The sequence below is a fragment of the Magnolia sinica genome, chromosome 1, assembly GCF_029962835.1.
Source record: "Magnolia sinica isolate HGM2019 chromosome 1, MsV1, whole genome shotgun sequence".
In the NCBI taxonomy this organism is placed as follows: Eukaryota; Viridiplantae; Streptophyta; class Magnoliopsida; order Magnoliales; family Magnoliaceae; genus Magnolia; species Magnolia sinica.
The window spans coordinates 46,196,923-46,209,121 of NC_080573.1; the positions used below are offsets into that span (position 1 = coordinate 46,196,923).

Below are 12,199 nucleotides of genomic sequence, written 5' to 3' on the forward strand. Positions count from 1 at the left end.
TCTTGTGCTTCTTCCCCAACTGACGATGATTGCACTGTTTTTTGCAAGTGGTTTTCGCAGGCTCTATGGTCTAACGAAATAGATTCTGCCATTGTTGGTTGGATAGTTTTCCTGTCTAACAACTTGTGCAACATAACAGGAATGCATTCAACGCTATTGGATTGGCTGTGATGTTATCGCCGAATAGTATGAGAATTCAGGCCAAGTGTGGGGATTGACTATGTTTTAGGATCAGTGATTTGGTTGGTTAGGTCAATGGTACAAAGGATTGTGCTTCTATAAGGTATCATTTAGGATACACGTTCGGAAGCACTGTTGAATTGTATTGCAATCATTTGTATAATGAAATGAATTAACCAAATTGTAGTTTTTTATTTTTATTTTTATTTTATTTTAGTTTAATTTTCAAAGCATTCATATTCAGGTTCTGTACCATAGTTCTAAAACCCGGTGACTTGACTTGAAACTCAGCCGAGTCAATTCGACTCAACAAGATCTTGAGCCAAGTCGCTGAGAAACTCACTGACAAGCAAGACTCACTTGGGACTCGGCAAGACTCATCGAGTCGGCTTCTGAACTTGGTTGACACTACTTGATGTGACTGGAACTGAGTCACTTGCTGAGGGAATGACTTTTTAAGAGGGGGGGGGGGTGGCGGGCAGTTGATGAAAGTCAATGCAGGAGATGAGGCGCAAGCACCCGACCTTACCGCCGAAATTCACATCTTGTTACCATCTTATTATTCATTGTATTTGCAACAAAATGAGCTCCTTTTTTTTTTTCTTTTTTCTTTTTTTTTTTCTTTCTTTTTTGGTACTCTTACTATTTTAAACATCTATCATCAATGACAACATTTCTTGATATAATTATCAGGGATTCTTACAAAAGGAGACCTTGTTATTTTGGAATTTGCTTTCTGGTACCTTTCTTAAAAAGTTTTTCATTAACATACCTATTTAGTGAAGGTATTTTTCATTTCAATACCTTCCATTAAATTTCCTTAACAGCAATTTAGATTATGCAGCTTAGTTTTTATAAATGATGGAAATGCCCTCCTGGTTTTTTGACCGTTGAATGTAACAAACATCGAACAGGCCTCTATTTGAACAAATTAGATCCACAGATCAAAGCATAGTCCATGGAAGGAATCATTTGAACAATTGTTTGGTCTAGTGAAACATGGGTCCACTTATCATAATAAACAAAGAACCTTAGTATATTATGCAAAGCCTTGATTGTGGATACTTTTGTGCCTCAGTTTTTGTTTAATGCTTGTGGAGTAATTTTATATGTTCCTCAGCCCGTCTATACTAAGCAGTTCAGTAGGCGGTACATAGTGAAAGATTCAAGTTGTTCAGCAAGTGGGTTCCACCATGTGGATTAGCTGGCCAAAATCAAGCTGTCCATTGCTTCTAACCCTATGGCTCACAAGATAAGAGAAGTGGCCGCACTTTCAGTTTCGGACATCAAATTTACACAATGGACCCACTGTTGGATTTGATACCCTTGGAGCATGTCAGCACATCTTGTGGCTTGTAGAGTGCCTGCCTTTGTCCGAGATAGACTATGTTCGATTTTCTGCTAGTAGAAGTGGCCCACCATTTGGCCATCCAAACCCATTTGTATGATGCAATCTGCCACTGTGGCCCTGAAAAAATCCCAAATAGAAAAGCTTCTAACAAATAATATTTGGTCCTTTCATGTACAAGTTTGTGCAAGATGGATCATTAGTCCTCTTGTCAGGGTACTCATTTCATATAGTAGATGAACCATTAACAATACTTGGTCCTCTCAATTAAAAGGGTGAAATTAGATAGTTAAGATCGCTGATGCTTCATCACCACAGTGGTCCCACATTTGAACTACGGGCATTCTCTAACATCATATTTCCTATGCTACTCCATTGGTTGTCTAATATTTATTGCTTTCAGTCGGGTGCACAACAATCCAATCTCTGGTCCCTCTTGTCTAACCAAGGATGGAAACCATGCATTGAGTCCACTCTGGTGAGTGGTTGGTAGTGGAATCAATAATTGGAGAAAGAGAAGTAATTGGGGGCCCTTTTTTTGGTAGGAAATAATATGAGATTGTTCTTCTGGCAGGTTTGTAATTTGACTAATTCCTTTTCTTTTCCTTCTTATATCTTATTTTAAAATTAGTGTTGCCGAATAAAACATGGGGATCTATCCAGGTATTTCTTGACAGGGGGTCGAACCAACAAAGAATGGGAGTATGCGATTCATTTTTTCAAGAAGTTTTGTTTCTTTCTACTAGAATTTAGGTCCTGTTTGGTGTGAGGGAGTAGGGTCAAGGATTTCTGAAATCCACAGATTTCTAATCTCATTCATTTGTTTTTTTGTTGAGGATTTGCCAAAAATTCATTCCTCCATAAATTCATGGAGCAAACCCAAATCCCCCTATATATATATATATAATAAAATAAAAAAGACTTGGCAAATCCTCAAGATAAGAGACTCTTATAAAAGCAAAAGAAGTAATTCTTTTGCAGTGAATGCTTTACCATTGCAATGAATGCTCCCCAAATCCAAGTGGGCTTTTGGACTGTCAAATCCAAAGCCAATGCAAATCAATGAATTTGACAATTCATGGATTTACCAAATTCACATTCTCATTCCGTAGATCACAAACAGGGCATTAAAAAAAAAAAAAAGGTAAATCGTCAAACAGCATACTTTTTCTTGTTTGTAAAGGCTCTCGAGGTTTTACATTTATTTCTTTTTTCTTTTTCCCTAAATAATAACAAGGAATACCATCTTTCATTTATTCATTGATTTGTTTTATTTTGAAGATCTGTGATGCAGTTGCTGTTGCTAAAATTTTGAATGTGATGCTTGTGATCCCACATTTCGAAGTAAATCCTCTCCGGAAAAGATTCAAGGTACTCCTGGCATCTACTATTTTTACAACTTGTGTCTAATATCTTGAAAAAGAGGATTCATGGTGAGGTTGCTGCAGCTCATTCACGGAGATGTTCGATGTGTATCACTTCATTAATGTCCTGAACAATGAAATTTCTATAGTTAAACATTTGCCTAAAGAATACTCATGGAGCATGCGAGAGTATTATGCTACAGAAATTTGAGCTACAAGAATTAAAACAGCCCCTGTTCATTCTGTAGCGAACTGGTTCCTGGAGAACATCTTACCTGTATTGCAGAGGTACAGATCTTCTTTTGGTTTAGACTTACAACTTAAGTTGCTGATTTGATTTTCTGGTCCAAACATATATTGCGTCAATTTTTATTTTCTGATTCAGTCTGCTATTGATGCATCCGAAATAGCTGGGACAAGGTTGCAATTATGATGATGATGAGTATGATGATTAGGGGTGCAACTCAGATCAGGTTGGCTTGTGTTGATGTGAACCAAAACGACTCAGTTGTTAGCTTGAAATGTCAACCCGATTTTCAACCTGGCGTCATCAACCCAAGCCCGAGTCATTTTTATATTGCCCAATCTGAACTTGGACCCAACCCTGCCCAACCTCCATTGTGGATTTTGGGTAATGAAACTCGATCAGTGGTAGATAGAGTGCATTCAAACATTGAGGTTGGAAAGAAAAAGGTGATGCAGAGAGCTGTCATGAAAATCCCTATCATGGTGACCTAGAACTCTTCTAGATTGGAGTCAGATTGGGTTCAATTTGCACATTTGGGTCAGATCAGGTTATGACTCAAACCTGAAGCCAATCCTAAATTGGATTACAAAATTCAACAAAACCTACCTCATGCTGAGTTATGGTCCGGTTGGACCAGTTGGGTTCCGGTTGAGCCTGGCCGAAAGTTGCACCCTAATGATTACCATAAAAGCACATGGTGATATGTAGAAATATGGAACAGAGAAGAAGAAAATATTGGGAAGAGAAAAGGTGTAGAGAGATTAAGCTCCTTCCTCTCATCTAATATATTTTATTATGAAGCCATAAACATAGAAAGATACTGTCCTGAAGAACTGCCAAAGGAAAAGATATGCACACCAACAATAATACCCACTACTACAAACATACAAGTGTGCATGTACACGTGCACAATCTCCTACAATGCTCATGAACATGTTGGCAGCGGCCACAATGTCTGCAGAGGAGTTTATCCTTACCAATTTTTCTAGGGAAGGAGCAGGACTATTGGGATTTATGTGAGTTCATATTCATATTTTAAAAAAAAAAAAAAAAAGTAGAAGAAGAAGAAGAAAGAAAGAAAGAAAGACTGTGCTGATAAACTCCACTAAGTTTATCATTCTATCTAATGTAGCATTTGGTTGTAGCACCAAATAATATGCTTGGTGGGATTAACAAGCCAAATGGATTATGGCTGTCGATGGGTCGGCTCCTCATGTACCCATAAGGCAAACCTGCCCAAGAGGCTTGAATCACCTAAATTACAAAATGGGAAATGCTTTTACTTCCAGTGGGGGTTTCATTTGAACTGCAGGTAGTCCTCACCTCAGTAATAATAATATCACCTTCCTAGTCAAATAGTGATAATAATAACTATGACAGTAACTTCTTCAAAATGAGTATCATATGAGCTTTTCATGGTGTATGGATATATTGCCGAATGCCAAAATGCCTTCATTGGTAATAACTGCTGGCCCATTGTTTGAATAAATTGCCCATTGTTTGAATAAATTAGTACCACTATTTCTAATATTAACTTCTATGACGTGGCTTATTGATTTTGTCATTGCTGGTCCATCATTTAAATAAAACAGTACCACATTTTCCAATATTCTCTCATCTCGTATGATGTTGCTTAGTGACTGTCTTTGATCCAGTTAAAAAGGATTGCTGCTGTTGCCCCTTTTTTTCTCATTGTCTGCCTTTTGACAGTATACCAATGGATATTCAATGCCTATGTTGTAAGATCAACTTTTGAGCATTGGCTTTTGTGCCTCATATTAATGCTTTGGGAGAAACCCTTGTCAGATGCCTGAGGTACCCATCTAGCAAAGGTGTTGCCAATGAGTACCTACTGGAGGCAACAGATGAAAGCATCAATCCAGTGAATTGAAAATTTGTTTTCTTACACCTTTCAATAAGGTAACACTGAATTCTCTGAGTCATTGGCCAGTTGCTTGCTGAAAGTTCTTGCCAGAGTAAATAGGAATGATTGGCTCCTATCTTTCAGGGAAAAAAGATTGGGTCCTGATTTCTCTTGCATCAGTGCATTGTGGATGAGCCCATTTCATACAAAATGGGTCCCATGGTTTCAGTGATCTTGAAAGTTGATCAAATGAGCCCTTCTGTAAATGGGGAATTTCCAAAAATCTTCCAGAGTAGAGGATCCTAGCTATCTAATTATTCAACCTCTTGCCTTTTCTTATCCATTGAGATTTTTATTTCAACTGTCTATTTGTAGACCACTCATTTGAGGGCTACTATCTTCCATTCTGCGAGATTCTTGGGACCTACCCATCCACAATGAGGCCCAGCAGATCAACTGTATGGATCAGCAAAAATGGGCACCACCTGCATGGAGTGGTTGCATCGGGACGTAATTCTTATCTTAATGCATAAAGATCTGATGTCTCTAAACTCCTCGGTGAATTCTGATGGTTCATAGGTTTAAGCATTTAGGAGATATCTGTAGCCTGTTGACATGTTACCTTTTATTTTACATGCGAGCAATCATCCCAATGTGTTCTCATTCCTAAACCTGATAAATCCACAGGATATGGCTGCTCATATGGCATGCGATTTCAGTGGTGGTAAAGCTGAAAAGCTGGCTCTGGCAAAGTATTGCCAAGTTCTTTGGGAAGGGAGAGTCTTGAACTCTCAGTTCACCGATGAGGAGTTGAGTGGGGGACATTGCCCGTTGACCTCAGAAGAGATCAGATTGCTGGTGGCTGCTTTAGGCTTTGACAACAACACCCTCCTCCATCTTGCTTCCCACGAGGTTTATTGTACTACTTTCTTCTTTCCCGAATATTTGACTTTCCATATTTTTACTTAGAGATTGAAGTTCTGAAGGGTTCCTGTTTTGCAAGGTCTACAGTGGGTGGGGCAAGGATTTCGATGCTGTGCAACCTGTTCCCCTTAATGGAAGACAAGAAGAGCCTTTCTTCCGCAGGGCAACAGACTAAGATCGAAGGGAAGGCTTCCCTGCTAGCTGCAGTCAATTACTATGTGAGCATGCACAGTGATGTGTTTGCATCTGCTTCTCTTGGCAGCATGCACAATGCACAGGTAATATTTCATTACCTTGTTTTGTCTGTATACTGCTGCTGGCAATGAATTATAGGTGTACTGAGCATCAGCAGATGTACTGTTTGCTGACTTGTTGATTCCATACATGTGGGGCCCACAGTTTGGTGGCCATCCAGACTGTTGATCTTGTGGCCCCTCTGTGGAGAGGTGTGTGCCCGTGTCCCAAAGATTGGAAGATCCTAAACCTTAGATATTTGCCCTGGCTAGGATCTTCCTGTCAAGGAGATTATTGGGCATACTCGATCAGTGATGGCTCCCATCAGATCAACAATCTCACTTGCCATAATGTGGGCCCCAAATAACCTCTATTTGGAATGGAGAAACTAAGGATCTTGGTTCTATCAGGTGGGTTACCGAAATGTATGAGAACCTAAAGACAATGAGGCCGAACATTGCATTGTCTGGTCAGCTATTTCTGAATAAGAGCATGGAGTGGTCTGAATTTCAGCAGGCAGCTCGGGAGGTGCACAAGAACAGGCAAGGGCAGATGAGATTGAGAGAGGCAACACAATCCATCTATACAGATCCCACTCCTGTTTGCATGTGTCAGGTAGTACATTGAGTGTCTAGATGTTGTACTTTTGGAGGTTTGCTTGTATGTTTGGGCATGTGGCGTGCTGTGTAATATGATTTGCTACCCTTTATTGCTTTACACTGCCAATAATCAAGGATTCCAATCTCGACGGGTACATCTAAATGGATACAAATGTGTTATCCCATATCTCTGCTGTGAGTGTTTGCAGTTCAATGGCTGCAAACAGGCCTTCAGGTATGCCTTGTAACATCAGGGTCTTGGAATGAATATTTCTAACTTGTCTGACTGGGAAGTGGGCTTCAGCAGCTGGGGTCTCAGCCGTTCGATGAAAGAAGAAACATGTTGTTTTAAGGGCTCGGCTCCACCGCTGAAAGAAAGAAACGCACAGTAACTCATCAACCCCATAAATTCGTTTCCCTGCCATAGGAGCAACGCCAATGCTCATTTGTGGTTCCCATCGACCGTTAAAATGCCAGAGGTAACAAATTTCTGCTGGATGTGAACTAAGATATAAGATGTTATGTTTTGTGGGATTCCTTTTATTTCTCATCTGATTGGTGGGGTTCAAATTGACGGTAAACAACAATAATGGGCCAGGGTCTGTCAGTGGGTGATGGTACTTTGCAAGTAGTTTACAACTTAGGAATTTGTACTATTGCTCAATTTTACATTTGCCCCAACAGGTTGGTCAGATGCATCAAGTTGGATTGCAACCCGTCATTGAATTGGATTGCAATTATTAATATAATAAAATGGAACAACTCGATTGCAATTCCTTGGCATTTATAGCAAGGATCCTGGCCCTAAATTTTGATTGCATTACTAACGCATTGGACACGAAAGAAACATCATTGATATTTGTAGAATGCTTTATAAATGATGAATTTTGTTTTGTTTTGTTTTGTTTGATTTGTTTTGGTTTCTTTTTTTTTTTTTTGTTTTTGTTTTTGTTTTTTATTGTTACAATAGATGATGGATAATTATCATTATTATTATTATTGTAAGTTGTTTAGTATTTTGTTAAGTGTGATTCAACAATCCTGATGTGAATTTTACTGATTACTGATTATTGTTTATTTTTTGTTTTAGTATTCCACCGTATCTAACATCTCTCTCTCTAAAAAAAAACAAAAAAAAAAAAAAGAAAAGAAAAAAGAAGAGCTGCTTCGAGATTGAGAATATTGAGACATGGATTGGTTTTAATCTTTGACTTAATTTTTTGAACACTTGGACCTTCCTCTCATAGTAATAATGCCAATGCCTATAACAATGATGTTCCAAGTGCATCAAATGACTTGCGTAAAATGGACTGCTTGTTGACAAATAATCAAGAATCACCTTGAAGTGTGGTTGATAATTGTGACTAGAGGTGGGCAGGATCCGATCCAACTCGTCGGATCTGACTCAACCCGAACCGAAAGTTAGGGTCGGGTCGGATCAAGTAGACCCACTCGGATCGGACATCCGATCAAGTCGAGTTCAGGTCATGTAGCAACTTGATCCGATCCGGATCAGAATCAGGTAGTATAAAGTTAGATTTTATTTAAAAAAAAAAAAAAAACCTTTACCCTTCTTTTACCCGAACCCTAACCCTACCCGAGCCGGTGCCGCACCAAACTCGATCGGAATCCAGGCCACTCAGTAGCCTAGCACCCTATATTCATCAGTCATCCTTGTCCATTCATCATTTATATGTTTTTTTTTGTGTGTATTTTCGAGCTCCTGCCCTAGCTCGGGACATCGGGTGTAGCTGTGCAGGCCGCTGGTGGCCCGCCCTAGATCGGGACGAACATAGATTAGCTACTGAACACGACGGTGGGTCCCGCCCTAGCTTGCCAGTGGACTGCACTTCATGGTGGGTCCTGCCTTGGCTCGCTAGTGGTCCTGCCGAGCTCGGGACCTCGCTGGCTTGGCTGCAGCTAGCGTCTCGCCCTAGCTCGACCTCACACTCGAACCGGCCTTCATGGTGGGTCCCGCCTTGGCTCGCTGATGGTCCGACCAAGCTCGGGACCTCACTGGCTCGGCTATAGCATCCCGCCCTAGGTCGCTGGTGGTCCGACCGAGCTAACCCTAAACCCTACCCTAACCCTAATCATATACCCTACCCTAACTCTAATCTTAAACCCTACCCTAACCCTAAACCTAAATCCTAACCCAAACCCTAACCTAAACCCTAAACCTTAAACCTAACCCTAACCCTAAATCGTAAACCTCAAACCTTAAACCTAACCCTAACCCTCCCTAACCCTAAACCTAATCCCTAAATCTTAATTCCTAAATTGCAAAAGTATTTAATTTATTTAAAATTTTGAATTAAACAATTAGCAGTTAATTTATTGGAATTATCATTTACATTGCTTATTGCTTACTACTTATTGCTTACTGCTTACTAGTTAGCTTAATATGTTTGTATAATTGTATTACACTGCTTTTTTTATTTTCTTATTTTTGTGCATTATAATATTAGCTTAATTACATTGCTTTTTTTCCTTAGCTTATTAGTGTGACTTGTGACTTGTGATTGTGAGTTAGATAATTAGTTGTCTGTTTGAGAATTTCTATGTGGTCATACATAGATATAGTATGTTTTTGGTAGCATAGAAATCGTTCAAATTGTCTCATTTTATACAATTCAAGGTTAGATGGATGGTATGCTTTCATATAACCTATTTAAATATTCATGCCTGATCTGCGGTCCATCTCCTCATTCCTCTCTGGATATGTTTCTTCATTTTCATTTCTAATATCAAATATCTTTACATTGCTTAGATATTTGGCATCGGAATATAACGGAAGATCAATTTATTCGGAGAGATATGGAGAGATGCTGGCGGATTTTCGGCATGAGCGTTTAAATAGGAATATGAAAGTATTACAATCTATCCAACCTTGGATGGATAACTAATTTAGGATTTCGTATAACTCTTTTAGCATTAGATTGTTAATGCTAATATGATTTAGTATATTTCTACTATTAAATAGCTAGTCAGGGTCTTTCCAATACCCTAGGCAGTTTGTCAGTTACATCGCCGATGATCCTGGAAGATGAAGAATTAGGTCTAAAAGATGAAGAAGTGCCCATTGATACTAGTACGTCACAGTCGCATATTGCGGAAAAAGCAAAAAAATAAATAAATAAAATCAGTAGTATGAGACGATTTTGAAGAAGTAACTCTGAAGAACAACATCGTGAAGATACAATGCAAGTACTGCAAGACTCAATATACTAAGCAAGCAGATAGGTCGACCACGACTCTAAAGAAACACAGTTTGAAGTCTTGTAAAAAAGTGAGAACTCAAACCTGAGGGCAACAGACACTTTCATTTACCCAATCTTTAGTGGGTCCATCGCAAGGTACGTTGTCCATCTATAAGTATAGCAAAGATCAGGTGAATGAGTTGACGGCCAAATTTATTATTGTCAATAAAAGACTATTTCAGATGGTAGAGAGCCCTACTTTTGTCAAATTACCCAGATGCCTTAACTGCATATATGAGAAGATCTCACGTACAACAATAAAGAGAGTGTACATGAAGATATATGAATGCGAGAAGCTCAAGTTGAAAGGACAGTTGGAATCGATTTCTCAAAGTAACTTGACATCAGATTTGTGGACGACATCCAATCAATGAAAATGGTATACATCACCAACTGCTCACTACGTTGATGCCGAATGGAGGCTCTGCAAGAGAATCATAAACTTTCGTTATCTTGCGCCTCCTCACACTGGATTGATGATTTCAGATTGCATGTACAAATTTCTTGTGGAGTGCGACATTGAGAAGAAAATCTCCTCAATAACTTTAAACAATACCTTTGTAAATGATAGCGTGATAACGAATATGCGGAACCAATTTAGGGCCATCAGTTACTTGTATTTTGGTGGAAAGATATTTCATGTTAGGTGTTGTGCCTACATCTTAAACTTGATTATACAAGATAACCTTAAAACAATTGAGCTAACAATCGAGAACATAAGAGAGTGTGTGAAGTACATACAGAGGTCACCTTCACGATTATATACATGGAATGAGATCATGAAGCGATTGAATTTATCATCTCAGAGAACGATTAAGCTAGATATCATGACACGTTGAAATTCAACTTTTGAAATATTGGATTCAGCGATAGCTTTCAGATATGCATTCTCTCATTATGTGGAGCGTGATAATGTGTATCTTTAGTTGCCTTCTAAAGATGATCGGTCAAGAGCTGAATTATTTCGCAAGTTCCTTTCAATTTTTTATAACACAATGAAGAAATTTTCAGGAAGTAAGTATCCAACAACAAATATATTTCTACAAAAACTTTAGAAGGTAAAAGATGTCTTGCACAAAAGCTATAGTGGACCAGACTTTTTTACAATTAATGACCATGGGTATGCAATTAAAGTTTGATAAGTATTGGTCTGAGTGTAGTCTGAAAATGGCTGTTGCAGTTATTCTTGATCCTCGATACAAGATAATCATGGTTGTATTTATATGTAATAAGTCGTATGGTGTGATGTGTGCCCCTAAAGTCGATAAGATTCGTGATGCAGTCATTGATTTGTACAATTTCTATGTGTGCACCGCAAAAGACAAAACTCGTCAAATGGGTTCTAGTTCTGCTGTTGATGAACCACCAAAAGAAACGGTAGATGATTTCATGTCTTTCGTGGCACAACATGAGACTCAAATGTAAACACCCCAATCAGAACTTGAAAAGTATCTCAATGAGTCACTTGTAAAATATAAAGGCGATGAATTTGATGTTTTGGATTGGTGGAATAAGAAATCTCGTGATTCACAATACCATGTTCTCTCGTTAATGGCACGAGACATATTATCAATTTCAATTTTAACTGTGACTTCAGAATCCACTTTTAGTACGGGGAGTAGGGTCGTGAACAAGTATTGAAGCTCACTTACACCGGAATCGGTTAAAGCACTCATTTGTACACAGGATTGCCTGCGTCCGATTTGGGGGAAAGGGAACTTTGTTGATGAGGAGTTTGAGGAAGAAGAGAGTGACAAGCAAGATGAGATAGTACATGCAGGATAAGACACTGTCTTCTATTTATCTTGCATTTGCTTACAAGTTACAACAAGATATTTGTAATTATTTTTTGATGGCTTAAATTGTAATATTTTATGGATGGTTGGATATTTCTCTATTTTCATTTGTACTATTCAATTAATTAATGTTGCTTAAATATCATATTATATGGTTGGCTAATTACGTTCATTCATCAATATAACTTATTTTTTTTATGTTGCATTAACCTAACCAGATATTTTTTAAAAAAAATATACACTTGTAGATATGTCATCGAAAGATGATGCATCGGCAGATATTTAAGATTATGGAGTCCAAGTTTACTCATAAAATGGAAAGATAAAGTTACAATGTAAGTTGTGTAGAAAGCAATTTGTAAACAAAACAAATCGGCTGAAAT

At 38.5% G+C, this 12,199-nt stretch overlaps 1 protein-coding gene across 3 annotated transcripts; it reads left to right on the top strand.

The window, feature by feature from the left end:
- Positions 1-674: 674 nt before the first annotated feature.
- LOC131247963 (O-fucosyltransferase 39-like) lies at positions 675-7,652 on the top strand. 3 transcript variants are annotated; one of them, XM_058247974.1, is made up of 6 exons: positions 675-2,006; positions 2,810-2,899; positions 5,691-5,922; positions 6,015-6,205; positions 6,970-6,995; positions 7,065-7,652. In XM_058247974.1, exons 1-6 carry the CDS (start codon positions 1,830-1,832, stop codon positions 7,150-7,152), a joined length of 804 nt encoding a protein of 267 aa, XP_058103957.1. In that variant the 5' UTR covers positions 675-1,829; the 3' UTR covers positions 7,153-7,652. The 3 variants fall into 3 exon arrangements, with proteins under 3 accessions (XP_058103957.1, XP_058103947.1, XP_058103966.1); XM_058247964.1 differs by lacking the exons at positions 6,970-6,995; positions 7,065-7,652 and adding an exon at positions 6,675-6,907 and having other exon boundaries at positions 678-2,006; XM_058247983.1 differs by lacking the exons at positions 6,970-6,995; positions 7,065-7,652 and adding an exon at positions 6,678-6,907 and having other exon boundaries at positions 679-2,006.
- The last annotated feature ends 4,547 nt before the right edge of the window (positions 7,653-12,199 follow it).

Excerpts from the sequence above, each read along its gene's own strand:
- LOC131247963 (XM_058247974.1), top strand. The coding sequence starts at position 1,830 with ATGCTTCATCACCACAGTGGTCCCACATTTGAACTACGGGCATTCTCT. Across the intron at positions 2,007-2,809 it reads CATGCATTGAGTCCACTCTG|ATCTGTGATGCAGTTGCTGT; the intron begins GTGAGTGGTTGG and ends TTTATTTTGAAG. Across the intron at positions 6,206-6,969 it reads GCAGCATGCACAATGCACAG|TTCAATGGCTGCAAACAGGC; the intron begins GTAATATTTCAT and ends GAGTGTTTGCAG.